Raw genomic sequence first — 25,277 nt, 5'->3', positions numbered from 1 at the left:
TGACCGTCGAATCAAAAACAGAATTCCGCGCGCTTTGTTGGCAGCATGGACGCACTGGGCCGAAGTACTGACCAACACCCATATCCTCTGGAAAAATATGAGTTGTGAACATTATTTTCCTGCCTATATTCTTCTAACTACTTTTATTCTTTATTCTTCTATTTTGTTCCTTATAAACTGTGAATTTTATTCCTTGTAAACTGTAAATTTTTTCCCGTCTAAAATATTCATACCTTGTCTTATGATGGAATACCCAGTACATAGACATGCTAACCTACCATTTGGGTTATCCCAGAAACGGTTCTAAGATTTCAAATTTAATTATTCTAAGACTTAAGATACTCGCTCCGCCTTGGTTTTGATTTTTCTTCTAATATAATCTATCTTTCTTCTAATATAATCTATCTATCCTTCTCTTATTATTCTCTCTCTCTCTCTCTCTCTCTCTCTGTATATATATATTTATATATATATATACTAATTGAATAACCCTCGTTGCCGGTCAATTTTCACGATACAAACCCATTATTTCAATTTTTTAAAATTCCTTGTCATGGGTTCCACATGAACTCGATGAAAATCAGAAACAGCAATGTTTGGAAGCCTGCATTATGCTACTTTCTTGTCACAAAATGAATCATTTCTGAATCGAATTGTAACATCTGATTAGAAATGGATCCAATACAACAACCGTAAACGTTCAGCACAATGGTTGGACAAAGACAAGCCACCAAAACACAGTCCAAAAAGCAAAATTCATCAAAAGAAGCTGATGATGTGTGTTTGGTGGTCTGGCGCAAGTGTGATCGGTTATGATTTCATTAAACCTAGCTCATCAATCACGGCCGAAGTATACTGTAGCCAACTGGACCAAATGATGGAGAAATTTACAAAAAATAGCCTAGATTAGTCAACAGACCCACTCCTATTTTATTGCAAGACAATGCCAGACCACACATCGCAAAAATGACATTGGCAAAACTACAGGAGTTGGAGTTGGAAGTTCTCCATCATCCACCATACTCACCTGATCTTGCCTCCACTGATTACCTCTTCTTCCAGAATTTGGATAACTTTTCGATAAGAAAAAAATTTAATTCCAATAATACTTTAAAACAGGTCTTCCAAGATTTATTGACTCTAGGTTGCCAGGCTTTTACAGTTCCGGACTGGACAAGCTACCGCTGAAATGGCAAAAGTGTATTGACAATATGGGTGCATACTTTGATGAATAAAACTATTCCTTGTATTTATAAAACATTAGCAAACTTTTTCCTTTCTACAAATTTCATACTTGACGACCTAATATAAGTACATATATTTATTTTGTACATATATTAATTTCGTACATATTTTATTTCGTACATATATTTATTTTGTTTTTCGATTGACATAAAGTTAATAAAAATAAGACTTTTTATTTTTAGATAACTGACTTTTATTTTAACGGAAAATATAATGTTCCTTTATGAATGAAAAACAAAAAAAAACAACATAGAGGAGATTTGGCAATTTCGGTGCACGCGCGCATGTGTTTATCGATCTCTATTAAATGAATTTTTGATGTGAAAGGACGTCTCTATTCAAAACTTAGCTATTCGATAAGGAGAGAGCAATAAAACATAATTACTATTCTCAAACAAGTACAGGGGTCGACACGATCAACTAAAACTGTCGAAAGCAGTACCCAAGTATGGCCGCAGTCCAATGGTTGAAACCAGAAAAAAGAATAATATGAATGAGTTAGTCGACCCTCAGCATTTAAATGGTGTGTATTTTATAGATTTCGGAAAGATGAAAGGCAAAGTAGACCTTAGTGGAATTTGAATTAAAAAGTTATAAGGACTCGGTGAAACAGTGTTAAGCAGTTTGTCGTATATTGTATTCTGCCATCTCAGTGTTCTTCGTAAGATTTAATGATGAAATCCCATTCCTTTTCAATTTCGTCTCTTGGTTTCTTCCAAAAACTGTGAAGGAGAGGCCAGCCAGTGGCAGCTGTTACCAATGGATAATCATTAGAAGGATCTTTTACATAGGTGTACCAACCGATTGCCAAAGACTGGGAAATTCGACTACAGATTAACAAATGCAAAGCATTACGTTCAGCTGAGTTCATATGAAATTCCGACAAATAGCCAGCTAATGTATGGCCACTGAGATCGATTGCATCGACCAGTTTGCTGTTAATCATCATGTAAGTTATAGCTATGGCAATGTCAAATATGAGATATGAAAAACTAGCATCGGCAAAATCGATTATTCCTGATATAACGAAATCTGGTTTATTCTTTTGCGATGTTATGCTTTCATTACTGGATTCTTGTTTAATAGATGAATGGCGTTCCTCGACTAAGACGTTCAAATCATTGAGATCACCGTGGATTTGACCTGGGAAAGAAATAATTAGATATTAGACAGAACCAAGAACGAAGTAGATATTTCAACGTTAACCTTTTGCCTGTCCTGTGTATCATACGTGATATACAGAATATATTTCCCTGGTGTCCATACATCGTATATGATACACATTCTCAATTATTTTTTCAATCACCAGACCAATTTGGGACTTATGTAAGGAATGCTTTATATTAAAACATAGGAAACAAGGGCTAACTAAAAGTCTGAAAACAAGCATGGACGTTTAGGATAAACTTATGAAAATGCTTTGGATAGGCAAAGGGTTAGGAAAACAACACTTTCATGACGTTATAGAGGAAGATGTTTAGTATCCATGATGTGTTGTCATGGTTGCGTGAAGAAGAAATAACAATTCATGAGCTGATGCGTTAGGCAGCGATACACTAAGATGATGGATTAACTTGAGATCTACTTCAAATGCTTATGATACAGTGGACTCTCCCAGAAGTTAAGTGGTTGTGTAAAATTGGATGAAGAATTAAATCTATCATCGAGAAAGAAATAAGTACAATCCATATATAAAACAATATCTATTTAAAACCTTTCACACACACACGTAAAAAAAAGAAGAAAACTCGCCTCATTATCATCTCACCAACACACTAACATATCTCAAGCAAATTGATAACATACACTCTCATTTACGATTGCAAGAAATCCCAAAATAATCAATAATGAAGCCAGAAAAACACCTCCCCCAATCAATAAGTATAAAAAGGCAGAGTAATAAACAAACACAGCCACTACACCACACACCAAAGGATATAAATACACCACCAATATCGAGTTGTAACAGTTCTTGCCTGAAGATCGCAGTGGTGTGAAACTCAAGGGAGAAAACAAACTCAGTTCATTTTCAATATATATATATATATATATATATATATATATATATATATATATCAAGATGGTTGCACACACTTGCTCCATTCAGCTTCATCCAGCCTACTAGCTTTCTTTTTTCATCACCTGTACTGTGTCTCGTCCCGAAGATCATGTATTAAACACTTCACTCTATCTTTCCATAACATAGATGCAACTCACAAGAAATTTCTCTCTAGTGAAGTTTTTCATTCAAGCATGGACTTAAAAATATGCTCATGATGAACACCAATTGCATCAAGCTCACTACTTAGCTTAGAAAAACGGTCATGACTTAATTATCATAAGGCAACAAACAAAATGTTAATATTAGGTAAGTTTACCTTGCTGAAATTTTGGCATGGCAGGAATGATTTCTTCAATGAATGCGTCAACAATGTCCGTTATTAGCTTTCGATCACTATCGTCTTCAATAACGACAGCATATTCATTAAGTTTTGGAACAGAGGTTAGACTCCAGCTGTTGGTTGTAATTTGGTCGAAATACGAATGATGAAAATCCTAGATAGAAAAAAAAAACAAACACACATATATATATATCAAAAGTTAGACAGATATGTATGTATATATATATATATATATATATATAATATATATATATATATATATATATATATATATATATATATATATATACACTATTGACACAAGCTACAGTAACATCCACCCTTAGTGGTTAGCCATATTGAGATGGCAAATATACTTCACATTGTCGTGCAGTTACTGTCTATACCCCGTTAAGAGATTTATTATTGCTTGTATACACTTTTTCAAGATCAGTGACGAAAAGTCACTGGAAAAAGGATATAAATATTTGCATTGGGACCCTTCCATCGAAGACCGGTGGTTGTCGTGCGCCGATGACGGGTCAATACCTAGAAACTGCAGTCCGTGCGTATCACTTAGGTTGACGAGGGAAGGATGACCTCCCTTTGCAAATACCGATAGGGCTCAGAAAGTGTGTCAATAATCAGCTGGAGAAGATGTTCTCATGGGGCTGCAAGCTACAGTAACATCCACCCTTAGTGGTTAGCCTTATTGAGATGGCAAATATACTTCACACACATAAATATAAATGTATATAATAATAATAATAATAATAATAATAATAATATAATAATAATAATAATAATAATAATAATAATAATATTAGGGAGTATAACTCCAAACTTACAGGGAAAAATTTAATTTAATATTAAATCAAATTTCACAATATAATATATATAAATTAGAGGAAAACCGCTATTATGCAATTCAAACAATGATATGCATAAACCAAATCATAAAGAAAAAATAAAATATAATATAAAACATATAACTAGATGACAAAAAGTACAAAAATGAATAAACAATATATAATAAGTAATAAGACTACGTACGTTTCATGACTATAATTGAAATTCGAATTACAATTTAATTTAAATGTATAGTCACTCCTCAGGTCAACAGTAATAGTTAAATAAATAATCAAATAGAATTAAACAATATTTCTTAAAGAAATAAAATCATGATTGTTCTTATAGAAGAAACTCCATTAACTAAATTTGAAACTTAAACAGTAGGACCAGGTGCCTATAATACATTTATCATGTTAAAAACCTAAGGTAAAAAATATTTCCTTATTTCCTCCTGCTGGTCCTCGCGCAATCGTTTTCTCATTCTACGCTGACGCTCACATGCTGTGTCTCTCATGCGATTATCCATATTTTAAAACTTGATATTAAAACAATAAATCTCCAAAATGATTCATAGTGTTTCAACTGAAAAACATATACGAATCCTATATGAATGTCTCTGTGTAATTCCTTTAGTTTTTGTTTACTTACACACATCAACATATGAGCCAGAAATTCTAACTTAAAAACATACAAAGAAAAAGACAACGTTGTAAGACAACGTTGTATTCCGAAGCCAAAAGATATTTTTAGCTGAGGTGTAATTTTATAATGAAAACAAATTCAAAATTTTAATTTTGGAGCAAAACACTTACCACGTTATCTGGCGTATGGCTGCAGTTGAAATAGGTTTAAATAAATGTGTGTGTGTGTGTGGTTGGTTGGGCCTTTAATAGCGGTTTAAAGTCAGTCGCAGGAAGGAATTCAAAACGGCACCACACACAATCATATACATACAAACATACACATATATACACACACATACACAAACACGTGCCTAGAGAGAGGCAGACAGACAGTGTGTCAGATAATCCACAACGAAGTTCTTGGCACTCTCTCTCTCTCTCTCTCTCTCTCTCTCTCTCTCTGTCTTTTTCTCTCTTCCTACCTGTTGCTTTGCTACTGTCTGGAATTGTGTCTTCAACCTCTTTCTCTTTCTCTCGCTAATAAAACAATAAATGTCCAAAATGATTCAGTATTTCAATTGAAAAACATATACGAATGCATTAGACCGTTTTTGTCTAGGATACGGTATCCAATATTTGCTGTGGCTGAAAACACAAAACAAACATCATCTTCCTTTGAGTCACTGCTCACTCCTCTCTCTCTCTCCTTCTCCCCCCGCTCTCTCTCTCACTCCTTCTCTATCCCTCCTATATCAGCAGTTAATGATTAAAAAATGAAGGACGTCGTTTTACATATGTGCTTGTACATAATCAGGAGTACAAATGTACAAAATGAAATTCGAAAGAAAGAAATAATAAATGGATTTATGAATCTACACACACACACAAATTTATACACACACACAAATACATTCACACACACACACACACACACACACACACACACACACACACACACACGCACACATATATATATGTCTCAAGTTGTAGTTGTATTCCAAAGGGGCCAGCCTTGTCATATTCTGTGTGAGGCTGAATCTCCCTGAGAGCTACGTTAATGTTATGCACGTTTGTGGAGTTAATTTTATCTTCGTGTGGTATTGAAAAGTGAAATTAACACCCAATATTTGCCGTGTCTATGTATCTATATATGAACTTTTCTTTGGATTTATGTATCTACTGTCTCTCTTTCTCTTTCACTTCCTTTGTGTCCCTCTTCCCTCCCACTTTTGATTTTAAAATGTGTATATGTATTGATGTATCTATTTCTCTTGCGAAGTGATAAAATGAACGCCATTACCACTCACTGTCTCTTTCACACTCTCTTTCTCTCTCACTCTTTCCTTCTCTCTCACTCTCTCTCTCTCTCACTTTATCTCTCTGTCTTTTTCTCTCTTACTTCCTCTCTGTCCTCCTCACTCTCGCTTTGCCACTTCTTTGAAGTAAGTGCGAAACACATCAGGTACGTACAAAAAAGTCTGAGTATTATTATTATTATAATTTTTAAATTATTATTATTATTATTATTATTATTATTATTATTATTATTATTATTAATAATAATAATAATAATAATAATAATATAATAATAATAATAATAATAATAATAATAATAATAATAAATGAACAAATAAATATATAAAACTTACCTTTAATGAATTGTGCATGGAGCCAATTAGCTTCCCAAATTCATAACAGAGACTTGGAACCAGTGGAACTTTGCTAATGACTACTCCGGGAAGAAATGTCTGAAGTATAACCATGTGTTGCAAGGTTCTACTGTTAGCAATGTTGTTCGTATCTACAACATGAAATGAGCAACCAGTTGTAGTTGTTGTTGTTGTTGTAAACATGTGCGAATGGGGGACTAAATAGCTACTACCTTGGTGTGAGAATAGAAATAGTGGCGTTGCATTTAAGAAACATCTGTATTTTGGAACGTAATTTAATTGTGAATGCTAGCAGAATAGTTTGCAACGTAAGTCTAACGACTGAGACGGCCTTCCACTACCAACAACAATAACTACGGCAATAACACCGAACCCCACCACCACCGCCGCCGCCGCCACCACCACCACCACCGCCGCCGCCGCCACCACCACCACCACCACCACCAGCAACAACGACGACGACGACGAAAACAACAATACAAGTTTATGTCGTTATATTACAAATAATGTTAAATAATTTAAATCTCATTCTTTTGTTGGATCTTTTCGGTTTGAACGGCAGTTTTTAAAAATAATTTCCACGTAACTAAACACTTTTAAACTTCGTACTGGTAGAATGTGTTTATAAAACATCTTTTTCTCTTGGCTTTATTGAGAGAATTCTATAGTTTGTAAGATATTTGTTGGTGTTTTTCTTCAATTTCTGCAATTTCAACCAATCAATGACGTCTATTGAGGTAAAAAAAAACATTATGTGCCGTATGAATATGTCCCTCGTTTAAGAAACAGATTGGCTTTATTTACATTTGCGTAGAAAAAAAGATACCCTTCCCCCCACCCCTAACCCTAACTAACCCTAACCCTAAAACAGATTGAAATGCAATAGATCGATACTAGGGTTATAATTATGGGTGACAATTTCATATGACACCGCTAGAAAAAACTGCCGTTCAAACCAAAAAGATCCATTTTGTTTTCTTCTATAATGTTATTTAAATAGATAACGAGAAAGTCTAAAATTTTAAATAGTACGAAGTAATATTTGAAGAGTAAATTTTCAACATTTTCAGGCTTACAGTGAAGAGTACATTTCAGAGCGGTCAGCAGAAAAGAAAAAAGAAATCTGTAACTTGTAAAACAACTTCAAAATAGTACCAACACATAACAGATATTTGTACCCCGGGAACATGTGCAGATACACAAACCCAAGGTGATTGGTTAAGTCCTAAACATCCATAACTCAGTGCCACAGCTACTGAGACAACAGACCCTGGTATCTAAGTTGAGGAAATACTGGAAGTGATACAGAACCAACATTTACGAATAAAACAGAATTCACAAAACTCAATGATTTTAGTTAATAAAGATGAACTCATTAACCGAGGATGAACTCACACATTGTATATAATAGTTGAGGCTCCTTAGGGTGTCAGCACGGGAACAATTCCTATTTTAAAACTAAACATCAAGGCAAATATACTTTGAATAGTTATTTTCAGGTCAGAAAATAAATGGTGAAATATACAATCAGAAATGGATAGTATGATCTCCAAAACTGGCTGTGATTATTGTTCTTCAAGTGCAATACTAGCTTCTGACGAATTCCTATTTCAATTCAAAGTCCTAAAAGCTCTGAAGAGTACGGATCAACTTTGCTGACATACTTCGCAAGAAAGCGTGGTTCAGTCTTCGACAAAAGATTGGAAGAACATATAAAAACCGGTTAACATTATTGGAAAAATATACTTGAGCCATTGTCGCAGTGATACACACGTTAGCGTTATGCAGTCCTGATTTTAAGAATAACACAGAAATTTTCAGATTACAAAATAACAGCAACCACTTAGGGGTTTTAGAATTAATTACTGATGTTGGTTAATTTCTTCCCTACAGCATAAAGCAATATGGAAACAGATCATTATCATCTTCATATTCTATCACCAATGACAAGATTTGAACATGTCTCACACAATCTGTCTTTTGTACATCTACCACCGAAATGTATATACAATAGATAAGAGAACAAAAATACAATATTTGATTTAATAATTAGTCTGATAAATACCTGTCGGTATTTCCTCCAGAAACATTAAATTGCCATTCATGTTGGTTATTCGTTCTGGTGTTGGTACTCCACTTTTGCGAATGTGGTCACTTAAAGAATATAAACCATCTGCCAATACAAAGAAAATACTATTTAGAATACAGAAACAAAAGTTTACCTTTCGTTTTGCTGTTCAGTCCCGTATTTGTTACAACAAACAATAATGTAATCTATAGAACCTTTTACCAAGACAGGAAAACTTATTTAAACAATTCTTTACTCTGAGATCAGGGAAGAATATGTACGCCTGGACTTAGTAGACAAAACACAAGCCTTCTTCATAGATAGAACGATGCTTTCTCATATATTATTATCCGCCATTATAATGTTGTTGGTTTTTATGAAACGTAAGCTCTGTATTGATTTATGAGGTGCACATAAAACAGTAAGGATCTAAGCAATAACGTATCTACTCTTCTTAATGCGTTCTGGCAGATTCGAACATAAATATGTTAATCACTGTTGTATTTAATCCTCAGAGAACATCTCTCCAATTTAGTCAATGTGTGTTCATAACACATACAATCCTTTGACGTAAGAGGTCTTTGAGACACCGAGGTGCTTTGATCGTGTTTGCACTTCTTCAGTTAAAGTTAACACGAATTATTGATTCTAAACAAGAATACTGGTACTATAGAAGGTTCTATATTGATTCAATGTAGATACCAATCAAGAAGTTGAACTTTGTGAAATTTGAACCAAGAAGGTTCAGGATCAAGACTAAATAATGTAAAATATGTAATGTAATGTAAATAATATAATGTATATTGTTTGGCAAACTACTTTCCTGTCAACACTGTGTGAAGCAAAGGAGTTTCTTTGTGGTCACTCGATCAAGTAGACATATCAGCTAAATCGCCTCTGAGTCGCATACTGCTGTCTTAAATAAATGTACACACACACGATGGACTTCCCCGTAATTTTCATCTACCAAATTCACTCACAAAGCATTGAACGGCTTGGGACTCTCAAAACACTTGCTCAAGATGCCATATTTCGGCACTGAACTTGTAACCACATGGTTTCAAAGCGAGCTTTTTAACCACGCAGCCATGCCCAGGCCTGTAGAGATATTTCTAGTCAACTTCTTATTTCTTCGTACATTAAATGCGTTTATACAAAATTATTTGTTTTTCACGTGGAGGCCATGTTTGAATTATTTTAGAACACAGAATTCATTAATGCCAAGAGCTTTTACCGAAAAAATTTTCATTCTTCGAAAATTCCGCATTGAAAATTTTCAACAGGTACCCATTTGAGTCGATTTTTTTAACGTAAGGGTTGTCATGTTTACTGGTGACATGGACCAAGTAATTGCGATCATCGTAGCTGATGAGTTCGGAAAAATCGATCAGTTCCATTCCATATCGATCTTTAAGCAATTGAGCAATCATATGTTCAGGCAATTTGATTGGTTTGTAGTCGACTAGATTCATAGTATCACACTCCGTTGAATTTGACATTCTGAAGAGAAAATAATAATAATAATAATATAATAATAATAATAATAATAATAATAATAATAATAATAATAATATAATAATAATAATAATGATGATGATGATGATGATGAGGATGATGATGATGGTGATGATGATGATGATGATAATAATAATACTCGCCCAAGGATGCTGGGTGTTTCTCGGCAAGTGATTGTGACAAGCATGCAGATTAAAAGTAAATAATAATAATAATATAATAATAATAATAATAATAATAATAATAATAATAATAATAATAATAATAATAATAATAATAATAATAATTGTACATGGAACAAATATGGACTGCAGTAAAAGTGGAGCAGTTTGGAATTGCTCGATTATTCCGGATGGTACTCGAAAAATAAGGGGTGTTACCTCAGTTCACTGGTAGTGAACAGCTGACACCGTGGTACATCTCTAGCGTTAGAAGCTGTGCAAAGACAATTAAATAATAATAATAATAATGATGATAATGATAAATCCCATGATAAGTGGTACATGCACTATTCAGGTACCTGTATGTAGTAAATGGTAAGGACGTCACCATCCTTTGGAACTTCTCAATACAGACAGAAAAATCGACTCCAATCGACCAGACATTGTGATCAAGGACTACAACACAGGAACTCGTCTGTTGATAGGTATTTTTGTCTCACAAGATCAAAATGTCTCAAGAAAAGAATACGAAAAGTTTTCTCACTATAAAGATCTGCAAATTGAAATCACAAGAATGTGGAAGCTTAGTACTACGATAACACCAGTAATAATTGGTACGTTGGGAATGATAAAGAAGGGAGCTGAAAAGCATATTAAGCAACTCCCTGGTAACTCCATCTCCGTAAACTACAACAGATAACCTTGATAGGTACAACCCATATACTACGGTAAGCACTCTCCATCTAAAATGGAATAAATGTGCTGATAATCTTAGCATGTATAGCAAAACAAAAGTGACCTTGCTACTCTTGGCCTCTGGAGGACACCCGGTACTGAGGCAGCTAAAATAAAGTTATAATGAAAGGAAACCATAAATGATGATGATGATGATGATGATGATGATGATGATGATGATGATGGTAATAATAATAATAATTGCAAAAATTTTGCTATTGAGTTCATGCATAAAACCCATTTTGAACAGCATGATGGAAGTGCGGCAACTTCTGTTGCAAAGAAGGTGAAATCAATGGCAATAAAAAAAAAAGCGTATGACCAACTGGCTGATAGGTGGGAGCAAAAACCTCTGCATAGAAAATATGTGGCTCGCAGTAAACAAGCTGATGTTGACCAGAAGTACACCCACCAGTGGCTACGGAGCTCAAGGATAAAGACAGAGAGCGAAGGCTTCATCTTAGCTGCTCAGGATGAATCCAATGTGATGAAAATTGGAGTAGACCCAAAGTGCCGATGCTGCAACGATGAGATTGAAAAAGTGGACCACCTAATCTCTGGATGTAAAGTTTTAGCACCTATGGAGTAAAAATCAAGACATGACAGAGTTAGCCAATATCTATACTGGTTAATATGTCGGCATTATAAAATCAAAACTGCTGACAGATCGTGTAGGCATCATCCTAAAGCTGTATCTGAGGGTTGTGATCATAATGTTTCGGCAAAAGAATTTTGCAATCTCAGAAAATATAAAGATTTGCTCATTGAAATGGAAAAAAATGTGGCATCCCAAGACGATTGCAATGCCAATGATTGTAGGAACACTTGAAATGAAAAGGAACTGCAAATCATTTGAGAATGATCCCTGACTTACCATCCACGCAAGAAGTGCAGAAGATTGTTTTAGCTGGTACGTGACACGTATTGAGAAGATCATTGTCGTTGTGAATTTTCTTTCCTTCTCCACTTTTTTTTTTACATATTTTCTTTTTTCTATTTTCTATTTTTCCTTTTTTTCGTTCTTTCCCCTTTTTTCTATCACATAACTTGAATTTGTAAACGATAAATCTGGCGTGTTTATTTTAATGGCCTACCAATGTATATACTAAGTTCCTTTGCCCTCGGTGTCGGGAAGACACTCGGCAAGAAATGGAAACAAAATTAAAGGAATAATAATAATAATAATAATAATAATAATATAATAATAATAATAATAATAATAATAATAATAATAATAATGATAATGATACTGATGATGATGATGATGATGATGATGATGATGATGATGATGATGATACACTCAGGCCATTCTTACGACATTACCCACCTTTTAACAAAATTGCCTAGGAGTAGAACTTCCTTCTCCATCCTCATTTTCCTTTTCAAGAGAAATTTGAAAAGGTTGATGAGAGCTTGGCTGAAGAAGAAAGTGTCTGTCTTGAGCCATTTCAGTCTCGCCCTCCACATAACCTCTTTTGCTAGGGCTACCAGGCAAAGAAAAACAGCCTGCCCTTCCCGGCCAAAGGAAGGCAGCGGAACTATCCTCACAATGGTTTCAGTCTATAGCCAGAATCATCTTATACGCGACAGCAAGTGTTCGACATAAACACATACGTCAGAAATACTCGGGCATTGGACAAGAGCGTGCAGAACGGTTTCGTCGTTCTGCGCGCATCTCGGGAAAGCCCGTCTGGCAGCACTTCCGTGCCTGTAGAATTTATCTCGAACAGTCTGTGCCCACCGGTAGTTCTGCCAGGCCAAGGATTTCTGGAAATTATCCATAGGCCCCGGCCGGAAGTACTCCAGAACAGGCCAGTCAACTCGTTCTTGTCGACGCCCAGAGTCTCCCCAAGAACGTCGTCGCACTTACCTGTCACTAACTCTCTATAGAACGCCATATTGAAATTTCCATCGACCGCATTGTCCGACTGATAGAGGAGTGTGGGTGCCTGACGACATTCTAGGTGACAGGCGCCCTGCCTCGGTCTACGCTTGATCCAGGACTGCAGCTCAGTCAAGGAGACAAGCTGTGAGAAATCGCAGCTGACAAACAGTGACCATACCTGCTCAGGGTCTAGGAAGCACTGGAGATGCCGCAACCTCAGCGTCCCTTTCACAAAAAGCGGAATAGTAGGCGTTCCAGTTTGGTCAGACTCGAACCGGAACGACAGTAAAGTGGTAATTTATGACGGATGCAATGTAAGCATTCGCCATATCCGACCGATCTTTCAGAGATAGCTTTCTCTCAGCTCATTTCTGGGTGAGATTGGCCACCCTGTTCGCCACCTCGTCCCAGTTCTCCAACTGGAGATTTGGAACGAACCAGACCCCGAGCAATTTAACAGGTCCTTAAGTCCAGCGTCCCACGAAGTTGTTGAAGTGCGGAAAGAGACCATGTGAAACCTCTGACAGCAGACTGCTGTCCGCTCTCGCAGAATCTACCAGAGCAAACAAAACCGATTGCTCTGAGAAGTAAAACAATAATAATAATAAACTGATAAAATCCAGGCTTGCCTATAAACTGAGAAAATTCAGACCTGTTTATGAGTTTACTAAAACGAAGATGAGAATAAATCACCTATTTTATGTGAATGACTTCGAGATGTATACAAGAAAAAAAAAATGAAACAGCCTTGGAATCTCTGGTCCAACTGAGAATATTCAGTAAAGATATTGGAAAGCAGTCTAGAGTAGATAAGTGCACACTACTAACTATGAAGAGAGGCTGCAAAATAAAGTTTGATGGCATAAAATTACAACGATATCATTCGATTGCTATGGAATAAAGAATACAAATACCTCGGAGTTCTGCAAGATGATAAGATAATGGAAAGAGATACGAGAAAGTCATTAAATAGTACATAAGGAAAATTAGGAAGGTGGTCGAAAGAAAATTAAATGGAGGGAACATCACTGAAGCCATAAATGGGCAATGCCAATATTGAGATACTCGTCCTCCTTTCTGAAATGGACAAAGATCGAGCCGCGGAACTTAGAAGAATCAGAAAGCAGCTAACGATGTACAACGCACTCCATCCTAAAAGTAATACAGACCGACTCTATCTGCTAAGAAAGGAAGGTGGTAGAGGATTACTAAACGCGGAAGACACTGTTGGTACTGCGATACTGAAAACTTGTGCAGAGTAAAGAAAGAATACTTTCGGCAGCCAGAGATACCCAAAAAGTGACTGAAATAGTAGGAGAATTCAAAGGGAAAAGGAAGAACAACCGAATGAACAAATGGAAAGAAATGGAATTGCATGGTCAATTTATGCAACAAACGGAAAATATTGAAGGTGAAATTTACTGGCTTTGGTTGACAGGCGGGAACTTGAAACAAGAAACAGAAACGTTAATCAAAACCGGTCAGGAACAAGCCCTTAGAACAAATCTACTCAAGGCAAAGTTCGATAAAACTCAATCAAGCAGCAAATGTAAAATTTGCAAGAGAGAAGACGAGAGTATCAATCACATTTTGAGTGAGTGCAGTATACTAGCACAAAAGGAGTACAAGCGAAGACATGACTGCGTAGGCTAAAGTGTGCATTTGGATGTTAGTCGAGTATGTGGCTTTAGAACAGCAGAAAAGTGATATGAGCATGAACCAGAAGCTGTACTAGAAAATGATGTTAAAAACTGAGCATACTATTGAGGCAAGAAGACCAGATATTATTATAGGCGACAAAATAAACAAACAGTCCAAGATCATAGATATTGCAGTTCCCTATGATAGTAGAGTTGATACCAAAGAAATGGAAAAAATTGAGAAATACCAGGATCTAACCAGAGAGCTGAGGAAACTGTGGAAGACCAAGACAACAATTTTTCCTGTAATAATAAGTGTACTTGATACAACCAACATCCAAAATGCTACCTAAAAGAATGAAAGAAATTGTAATTGAAACTCGAATTGTTGATTTCCGAAAAAGCCTCATCCTATATTCTGCTAAAATCTGAAGAAAAATTCTAGAGATTTGAGGAAACGTGTTGTTACCAAACTTCAAGATTAAATACCTGCTAATTAACTTAGCATGCACCTAGCGTAATGATTATAATTATGATTTCAAATTTTGGCACTGGGCCAGCAGTTTCTTGGAGAAAGGGAGGTCGAGTACACTGACCTCAGTACTTGACTAGTACTTATTTTATCGACCTCGCAAGGATGAAAGGCAAAGTCGACGTGGATCGAATTTCAGCTCAGAATGTGATGACGGACGAAATGCTGTTAAGCATATTGTCCAGCGTGCTAACGATTCTGCCAGCTCGCAGCTTTAGCAACAACAACAACAACAATGATAATAATAATAATAATTCTTTCTACTGGAAGCACAAGGCCTCAGATTCGGGGAAGGGATTAAGTCGATTACATCGATCTCAGTGTGTAACTGGTTCATATTTCATCGACCCTCAAAAGTATAAAAGACAAAGTCGACCTCGGCGGAATTTGAACTCAGAACGTAGCCGCAGACGAAATACCTATCTCTTTACTACCCACAAGGGGCTAAACACAGAGAGGACAAGCAAGGACAGACAAATGGATTAAGTCGATTACATCGACCCACAGTGTGTAACTGGTACTTAATTTTATCGACCCCGAATGGATGAAAGGCAAAGTCGACCTCGGCGGAATTTGAACCCAGAACGCAACGGCGGACGAAATACCAGAAAGCATTTCGCCCGGCGTGCTAACGTTTCTGCCAGCTCGCTGCTTTAACAACAACACCAACGACGACGACGATGATGATGATGATGGAGTACCACCCAGAGATAACGACGGAACCTCATAAGGGTTCCTTGCAGATGTTCTCTTGTGATTTTTCGTGTAGTAAGAGCGACTAGTATCATGGCGACCTTTTCCGTTTAGTGTTTCTGCATCGTTATGTAGGTGATCCTTAAGTGTTGCCAGTGTACAAACTGTATTGATGTATAGTGAGCTGAGTTCTTTCAAATTCTTTGTGGTTGAATGCGGTTTGTTGTGGCGAGATTCAGAGAAAAGTTTGCAATAATGAACGGTGGATCAAATGTATTTTTCGTACTCTATTATTGCTGTATTTTCCTTTTAAGCCAATTGTGATATTCATCTGAAGCGCGGTATGTAATTTCTAGTATTTTAGTCTTGTGTGTGTGTGTGTGTGTGTGTGTGTGATGTGTCTGTGTTACTATGTTTCATGGCTGGGTATATTTGAGGTTCTATGCAAGTACTGGTAAGAAAAGATTGGATTTGCTAGGTGACACTATCTATTTATCTATTCAATTATTTATTTGTTATTTCTACTTCAAAAAAAAATACAAAAACAGAAAAAATCAAAATAGATAAATATCAATAGCAGATTTAAATGGATAGGTGAATAAATAATCTAGATAAAAGCAACTGCGTGGCTCACCTGAGGCTAAACCACAAGACCAACTACAAGACAGCTACCTAGAAAGTGATGTAGACGAATAGGCGTCAAACACAGAATTAATTTCTACTTGGGCTTTTGAAAGAAGGGAATGGAGGTTTAAACACAATGCATAGTTTCTTGTGGCACAATAATGTAAAACTGTATGCCGTCAGGAAGGAACAATCTGTTTACAAGCGAGTAAGCGTTTAACTACACACACACACACATTCTGTTTTTGAAATATTAACAGAATACTTTTTAAAAATTAAGTATAGTCTGGGTTGCACAGCGAATTAACACCGCCCAAGTAGCGAGAAACAGTGTCTATAGACATGGTGAACGACAGACAGATTATTACCAATTTCGGATCTTTAAATTAATTCAAATTTTCAGTTTTGCATGTTGATGACTATAATCACATAAATGTTTTCAAGAAATAACAACAACAACAACAATAATAATAATAATTATTATTATTATAATGTTACAAGTATTTGAAATTATGTAATTTTCGCCAGCTAGAAGCCACCATTACAGATATGTCAGAAGTCCATCTATATACACCCCTTTTTGTCAAGTAAAAATAACAAAAATACAAATAAATAAAATCTCACCAAACAATTTCATTGTCCCCCTTCTTATCAGCAACTACAGAGGACATCAATTATAACCAACTATCACACTTAGCAACATAGACATACCACACACACGCAGAAAATAAAAATATCATACGAACTACAACTCGTCACATTTGTACTGAACTTTGTAAATATTAACAAAAGTTATGATAAATATGAACTATTTCTTCTGTCCATTTATTTTCTGAAATTATCAACAATGTAACTCTCAGCTTCTTGCAGCCTTCTCAACTTGCCCTACGTAGCCTTTACCAAACTTACTACAAATACACAACTGCACTGTTATATCCTGCGACCTCTTCATATTAGCACAAATTGCATCATAAAATTACAATTGGTGACACTGATGTATAACATACATCATAACCATATTAGACACACACGCACACACACGCACACACACACACGCACACACACACACACACACACACATACACACACATCTATATATATGTGTATACGACGGGCTTCTTTCAGTTTCCGTCTGCCAAATTCACTAAGAAGAGTTTGGTCAGCCTGCCCTATAATTCAGAAAATGATTCAGAGCTAAGCTTCACAAAAACGCACAAATATAGGAACGAATAAACATATCACATAAAAAATATTACTCTTAATTACAGTCACAAACTCCAACAAGAACAGGTGCTGTGTCCAAGCTTTCCAATGAGAAGTCCTGACATCGTCTGAAACTGTCAAACGATTGAAAATTGAGGCAAAAGCGCGTGCAACAGGAAATGCACCAAAGAGGCAACAAAAGACTACGAGTGAAAAGGAGGGTGAGTCACTTTCTCCAAAATGGCAGAAAACAGGTAGTATGGAATGTGACGACAGTGACGGTGATCATGATATTGTAGATGATTCGGAAGAAGAGGCAGTGTGCTCCATCTACAAGATATTCTGGAGCAGATACAGGAGAAGAAAGAACGAAGTTGGTTACCGCGTAGCCCCGGTGATGATTAGGTTTGCCCTAAGCGTATTTTGAGAGTTCAAATATTTACTTCGTTTCCCGATAGTTTCATTTTGAAGGAAACCACTTTCACTTTCATGCGATCTTTTGACATGAAGAATCACTGAAATGTTTTATTGTCAACTTTGAAAGCCTATGCTAATTAAATGTTTTTGATAATGTTGAGTTAAATGTACCAGAAAGCACCGAAGTGACTTTGTTAAGGACACAACTACGCACAAACCTATATGCGCAATATGAATCTCGCTTGCCTAATTAACATTTCTACTTTCAATTCTTAGAGAAAATTTTTCATGATCTCGAATAAAAACAAAAGAGATTTTTAACAGCCTTCAAACTCACCATCACAGTGTACCCAACCAGTGCTGATGCTTTCTCAACTGGCAGAATGTTTATGCAAAGGCAACACCACATTCCCCTTAATGGCCACTGCAACACGTTGTATATATAGCAGAGGTGCTATCAAAGGACTCTAGCGGCAGTCAAACAAGGATCCGCTCAGATCCAGGTTTAACAGCCATAAGTTCTCCTTTAATGTTCAGTTAAGACGTAACGTCACAGCCTTGGATAGGCATGTATAGTCTTTTAAGAAAAGCGCCAATGATTACATCAAATGGAGAGTGCCGGAGAAAAGCAAACCTTAGCTCAACACTAGCAGGCTAAGCACAGAGAGGACAAACAAGGACAGACAAACGGATTAAGTCGATTATATCGACCCCAGTGCATATCTGGTACTTAATTATCGACCCCGAAAGGTTGAAAGGCAAAGTCGACCTCGGCGGAATTTGAACTCAGAACGTAACGGCAGACAAAATACGGCTACGCATTTCGCCCGGCGTGCTGACGTTTCTGCCAGCTCTCCGCCTTTAGAAAGAAAACGAAAAAACTGATATAATATTATTGTATTGTCAGAATCATTATCAAGCCAGGCAAAATGCTTAGCAACACTTCGTCCGTCGTTACATTCCGAGTTCAAATTCAGCCGAGGTCGACTTTGCCTTTCATCCTTTCCGAGTCGATAAATTAAGTATCAGTGAAATACAGGGTCAATGTAATTGACTAGTCCCCTCACCCAGAATTTCAGGCCTTGTGCCACTAGTAGAAAGGATAATTATTATTTTTATTAATTGAGAAAATTATGACTGTCCTTGTAGTTTTCTCGGTAGAATCTTGATCGTGTAGCTACAAAACGCAAACGTCACCAGTGTACACACACACACACACACACACACACACAACACACACACACACACACACACACACACACACACACACACACACGCGTATACGTACATTCATAAATACATACACATATATAAATATATACACACATTTAAACGATGCTGATGCTGATGACATATATACATACATGTATATGACACCACACACAGACACTCATACATACATACATACATACATACATACATACATACATACATACATACATACATACATATCAGGTAATCCCATAAGTTCTGTCCGAATTTTGAATAAAGAAAACAAGTGATCAAATGCTATATTTAACTGAAATTTAATCATCAATGTACTTTCCTTGATTATCTTTGACTTCCTTCCATCTATTTACAAGCTTTTTAATCCCATTAATGTAAAACTCTTTAGGTTTCAAAGCGAAGAACTCTGAAATGTCAGTTTCGACCTCTCCTGGCTTGCGAAAGTTATGTCCCCCAAATGATTCTGTAAACTACGAAACAAATGGTAGTCTGAAGGAGCAAGGTCAGGAGAATAAGGTGGATAAGGAATTTTTTCCCAACCAAGTTCTTCAATCTTCTGTGATGTGATCTTTGCAGTGTGGGGCCACGCATTGTCCTGATGAAACCTCACTCCTTTTCGATTCAATAAAGTGGGGTTTTTTTCCTTCAAAGCTTTGTTCAAACGCTGTAATTGCTGACAGTAGGCTTGAGCATTGATTATTGCATTAGGTGGTAACAATTCAAAATGAATTACTCCTTTGCAATCTCACCAGATAGAGAGAAGAACCTTTCCCCCATGAAGTTCCCGTCTCGGTTGTGGTTGGGTCTTTTTCCCTTTTACCAAGCCACTGTTTACGACATTTAACATTTCGATAGAAGATCCATTTTTTTGTCACCAGTCACAAGTCTATCCAAAAAGGGTGAAATGAGTTCACGAGAATGGAGAGAAGAGCAGATATCAACTCGAGATTTGTAGTTGCATTCGGACAATTTATGAGGCACCCATTTTCCAAGTTTAGGAACCTTTCCAAGTTGTTGAAGATAACGATGAATAGTTGTGTGGTTTGAACTAAGCTTTATTGCCAATTCTTCAACTGATAATGCAGGATTTTCTTCAAGTAATGCCTCAAGATTGGACGTCCTGTTCGATCTTCATCTTCAAGGCTGAAATCTCCACTTCTGAGTTTTGCAAACCATCTTCTGCAAGTTCTTTCATTCAAGCATTCTTTCCCATAAACTGAGTGTATGTTTCGAGTCGCTTCGGCTGCAGTTTCCATTTTTGTACTCATAAAGCATTATGTGCCTCAAATGCTCTTTGGATACTTCCATGTTAGAAAGGGTTTTAATCAAAGAAACTTTAATTCTATTATTCTGTAAAATGATATTTAATTAGTTTAAATGTGCACGAATGCATAAAAATAATTTTAAATTCCATTAGACATTCTAAAATACTATCAAATTTCATTCAATTTAAAAAAAAAGGTAAAATCGGACAGAACTTATGGGATGACCTGATACATACGTACTGTACACGTGCGAGAGGTGCTGCAAAGTACCTAGCTTTGAGTAAAAGAAAATACAGGCGGATCTGCTAATTATGATTTTATTCATCATATTCCCCTCACAGATTCACATACTTATTGGAACGGTCCTTCAGTTTTTCTAAGCCTCGTATAAGAACTCGGAAGGCTGGGTCTCCAACCAAGCCTTTGGCAACATTCTTAAAGCCAGGAGACTTTTGGCGACCCCTCGTACATATATACACATGTACAGACACGCATACAAATTGATATAGATTATGTCAATAATATAAGTATATCAATAACGCCGAGATAAAATATTTAGATATATATTTACATAAGGAGATATTCATGAAGTAGGACAAGGACATGAGAAAACAAAAGACGAAATTAAAGCAGATCCTTGTTGGAGTGGATATTTTCTTTTATCCTTTGTCTTTAAAGACGTATCGTACAAAAAATTCCCTCACCCGTTCGCTCTCGTGTTTGTCGTTGTCGTTGACACCACCGTGGTAAGCTAAATATTTCTGCAGGTTCGTTAGCCCTCAGCGCATGCCATTGAATTTCATGAGTGAGCTTGGTGTACCGTAGGACTGGTATGTGAGTGGGTATAATGAGGGTGCACGCCATGACATGTCTCCAAGATGTGGTTGCAACTGACGCTGTTGTGACGAGGGGGCATGTGCTATGGCTTTTCTGACCAACGGAATCTAATTTTCCCATAAGAATAGGAATAGCAAGCTCCCTAGTCTGGTCAGATGTTTTGGGGGACAAGGTACGATGGTCAGCCAGCTGTACACCACCGAAGCTTTGTAAGGCCAGCAATTTTAGGGTAACGGGTTTAGTCGACTACATCGACCCCAATTCTTGACTGGTACCTTGTTTTAGCGACCCTGAGAAGATGAAAACAATTAATCTTGGAGTTATTTTAACTCAGGATATAATGAACCGGAAGAAATACACTGAAGCATTTTTTCCGACGCTCAACGTTTCTTTCAATTCACCCAAAATTCGCCCAGCAATTTTAAAGGGGAGAATGTCATTTAATATCCTCGACTCCAGTACTTGGTTGGTACTTTAGTTTATCCACCCCAAAAAAGATGAAAATACAAGGTTGTTTTTGTTGTTGTTTTTGATGATGATGGTGGTGGTGGTGGTGGTGCCGGCGGCGATGACGACGACAACGACGATGATGATGATAATGATGATGCCGACGACGAGAATGATGATGATGATGATGATGATGATGATTATGATGATGATGATGATGATGATGATGATGATGGGGGTGGGGGTGGGGTGATGGCTGCGGCGACGATGATGACGATGACGGCGATGATGATGATAATGATTTGTACTGTTGGCAGTTTTGAAGACGGGTGCAGCTATGCTTGCCTCAACATAATGTTTAGTTACAGATAAGCTCTAACGTAGAAGAACTATGACCAAAGGATTTTCCTACTTTCTCCATTCTATCTTTTAATTATTTATTTTTTGGATTGATGATATAGTGCATCCATGGCTATAATATCAAAAAGTATCATTCCCATTTTTTAAAAGCAGGTAAAGTGTGATTTGAGGATTAGTGGCTAGTTCTACAATAAAGTCTTCCATGTAGAGGACTCTATCATGTATATCATAAATGAGTAGGATTCTCCACTCACACACACACACGTACATACACTCACACGCGTACACACTCACACATACACACATGCACTCACATAGGAGATGGATTTCGTATTAGACTTTTATTAGGTACAACATATGCTTCGACCCATCAATTTGATGGGTCGAAACATATGCTGTACATAACTGCGGAGTTCCTGAAGTAGATCCAACGGAAGTGTACCACAACTGCGGATGACAACAGGTTCTCTACTCAACCTTTAAACTCACTAATCGAATTCTACATATTTGCTCAAATAATAATAATAATAATGATGATAATAATAATAATAACAATAATAATAATAATATGCTATTGATCTCGTGCAGGATACCCAAACTGAACAACCCGAGGGAAGTACGGCAACTATTGTTGCAAAGAAGGTGAAAATGATGGCAACGAAAAAAGCGCACGAGCAATTGGCTGATAGGTGGGAGGAGAAACCTCTGCACGGCAAATATGTGACCCGCAGCAAACAAGCTGATGTTGACCAGAAGCAAACCCATCAGTGGCTACGGAGCTCAGGACTAAAAGCAGAGAGCGAAGGTTTCATCCTGGCTGCTCAAGATCAAAGCCTATTAACCCGGAACTACCAGGCCAATGTGATGAAAAATGGAGCAGACCCAAAATGCCGATTCTGCAACGACATGATTGAAACAGTGGACCACCTAATCTCTGGATGTAAAGTCTTAGCATCAGTGGAGTATAAATTAAGACATGACAGAGTTGGCCAATATCTACACTGGCTAATAAGTCGGCATTACAATATCAAAACTGCCGACAAGTGGTATAATCACCACCCTGAGGCTGTAACTGAAGGAGAAAATGTAACCATTCTGTGGGACTTTCCAGTACATACAGACCGAACCATCAAGGCCAATAAACCAGATATTGTTGTGAAAGACCAAAACAATAAAGTTTGCTTATTGATCGACATGAGCATCCCCTGTGATCATAATATCTCAGCGAAAGAGTTTGACAAGCTCAGAAAATATAAAGACCTACTCATTGAAATTGAGAAAATGTGGCATCTCAAGGCGGTTACAATACCAGTGATCGTAGGAGCACTAGGAATGATCAAGAAGGGAACCGAAAATTATATGAGAATGATCCCTGGCTTACCATCCCTGCAAGAAGTGCAAAAGATTGTCTTAACTGGTACATCACACGTATTGAGAAGAGCATTGTCGATGTGAGAACTGTTGCTGCTCATGTATTTTAATTTAACTTAAAAAAAAAAAAAAAATGAACGAACTATTGAGTTTGGTTTAATGGCCTACCAATAATAATAATAATAATAATAATAATAATAATAATATAATAATAATAATAATAACAATATGTCCCTTAGAGGCTGACGATATGTGCATCTCTGATCACGAGCAGAAGTAGTGGGGGAGCATCATAGCCATGTGCTGAGAGGAATTCTTCAGGGTTTGAATAATTCACCTCTGGAAACATGGGTGGTTCTTTCAACATCCTTAAACGACCCTTATTCAGGGACCTTTTGAGCAGGATAGGCTACTCAACCTGAAGAAAATTCTAACTGGGCCCCACCTGCAAGGTCATGTGCTATTTATCTTGATATGAGATCACCATGTCGCGCACATATGGTTGTGATGCATGTGCCTGGTGTACCCTTATCAGACGGGTAGTCATGATGGGTATATTGGGCTTCGTATATTTTACCCCAGTGTCACTTTGATGGCATGAACTGCTCTCTCACTCAATAATAATAATAATAATAATAATAATAATAATAATAATAATAATAATAATAATAATAATAATAACAACAATAATATTTATTATTATTATTAGTGGGTGTGTGGTAAGTCGCTTGCTTACCAACCACATGGTTCTGGGTTCAGTCCCACTGCACGGCACCTTGGGCAAGTGTCTTCTACTATAGCCTCGAGCCGACCAAAGCCTTGTGAATGGATTTGGCAGACAGAAACTGAAAGAAGCCCGTGGTATATTTATATATAGATGTGTGTGTGTGTGTGTGTGTGTGTGTGTTGTGTGTGTGTGTGTGTGTGTGTGTGTGTGTGTGCGTGTTTGTGTGTGTGTGTGTTTGTCCCCCCAACATCGCTTGACAACCGATGCTGGTGTGTTTACGTCCCTGTAACATAGCAGTTCGGTAAAAGAGACCGATAGAATAAGTACTAGGCTTACAAAACTTAAATCTTGGGGTCGATTTGTTCGACGAAAGGCGGTGCTCCAGCATGGCCGCAGTCAAATGACTGAAACAAATAAAAGAATAAAAAAGTAAGAGATAATCTATATGGCCGGTCAGCGAGTGACCATTGGTTTCGTATCTATAAACTGCTTAGATGTATAGGCAGGGCCGTTGCATGACTTTTAGAGGTCCCCTGCAACTATTTGTTTCAAGGCCTCATCTCTTTGATCAAAATTCATAATCTACGCATCTTTTATTCATAGCTATATTTTATTTTATTCTATATGATGTTCAATATTTCACATTATCCCAAAGAACATTTTTAAAAGTACAAGTTAAATTTATTTAGGGCTGAAACTATCGTATTATTTCTTATTTGGGAAGGCCAATATTTAATAGGGTTGAATATTTATTCAATAGACTCACAAATATAAGAAGACAAGCATTTGAAAATAACAA

At 36.8% G+C, this 25,277-nt stretch overlaps 1 protein-coding gene across 1 annotated transcript in view; it reads right to left on the bottom strand.

The window, feature by feature from the left end:
• Positions 1–1,414: 1,414 nt before the first annotated feature.
• Positions 1,415–25,277, bottom strand: part of LOC115231386 (hydroxylysine kinase) — a 25,104-nt gene continuing 1,241 nt past the window's right edge. The window contains exons 2-6 of the mRNA XM_029801426.2: positions 10,074–10,339; positions 8,837–8,944; positions 6,751–6,902; positions 3,624–3,801; positions 1,415–2,388 (exon numbers count right to left, since the gene is read on the bottom strand). Coding sequence (XP_029657286.1) covers positions 1,895–2,388; positions 3,624–3,801; positions 6,751–6,902; positions 8,837–8,944; positions 10,074–10,338 — 1,197 coding nt within the window. The 5' untranslated portion in view covers position 10,339 and the 3' untranslated portion in view covers positions 1,415–1,894. The remainder of the gene's footprint in view (positions 2,389–3,623; positions 3,802–6,750; positions 6,903–8,836; positions 8,945–10,073; positions 10,340–25,277) is intronic.

Source organism: Octopus sinensis, linkage group LG2 (assembly GCF_006345805.1).
Source record: "Octopus sinensis linkage group LG2, ASM634580v1, whole genome shotgun sequence".
NCBI classification, from domain to species: Eukaryota; Metazoa; Mollusca; class Cephalopoda; order Octopoda; family Octopodidae; genus Octopus; species Octopus sinensis.
This window is presented reverse-complemented; position numbering and strand designations above follow the sequence as displayed.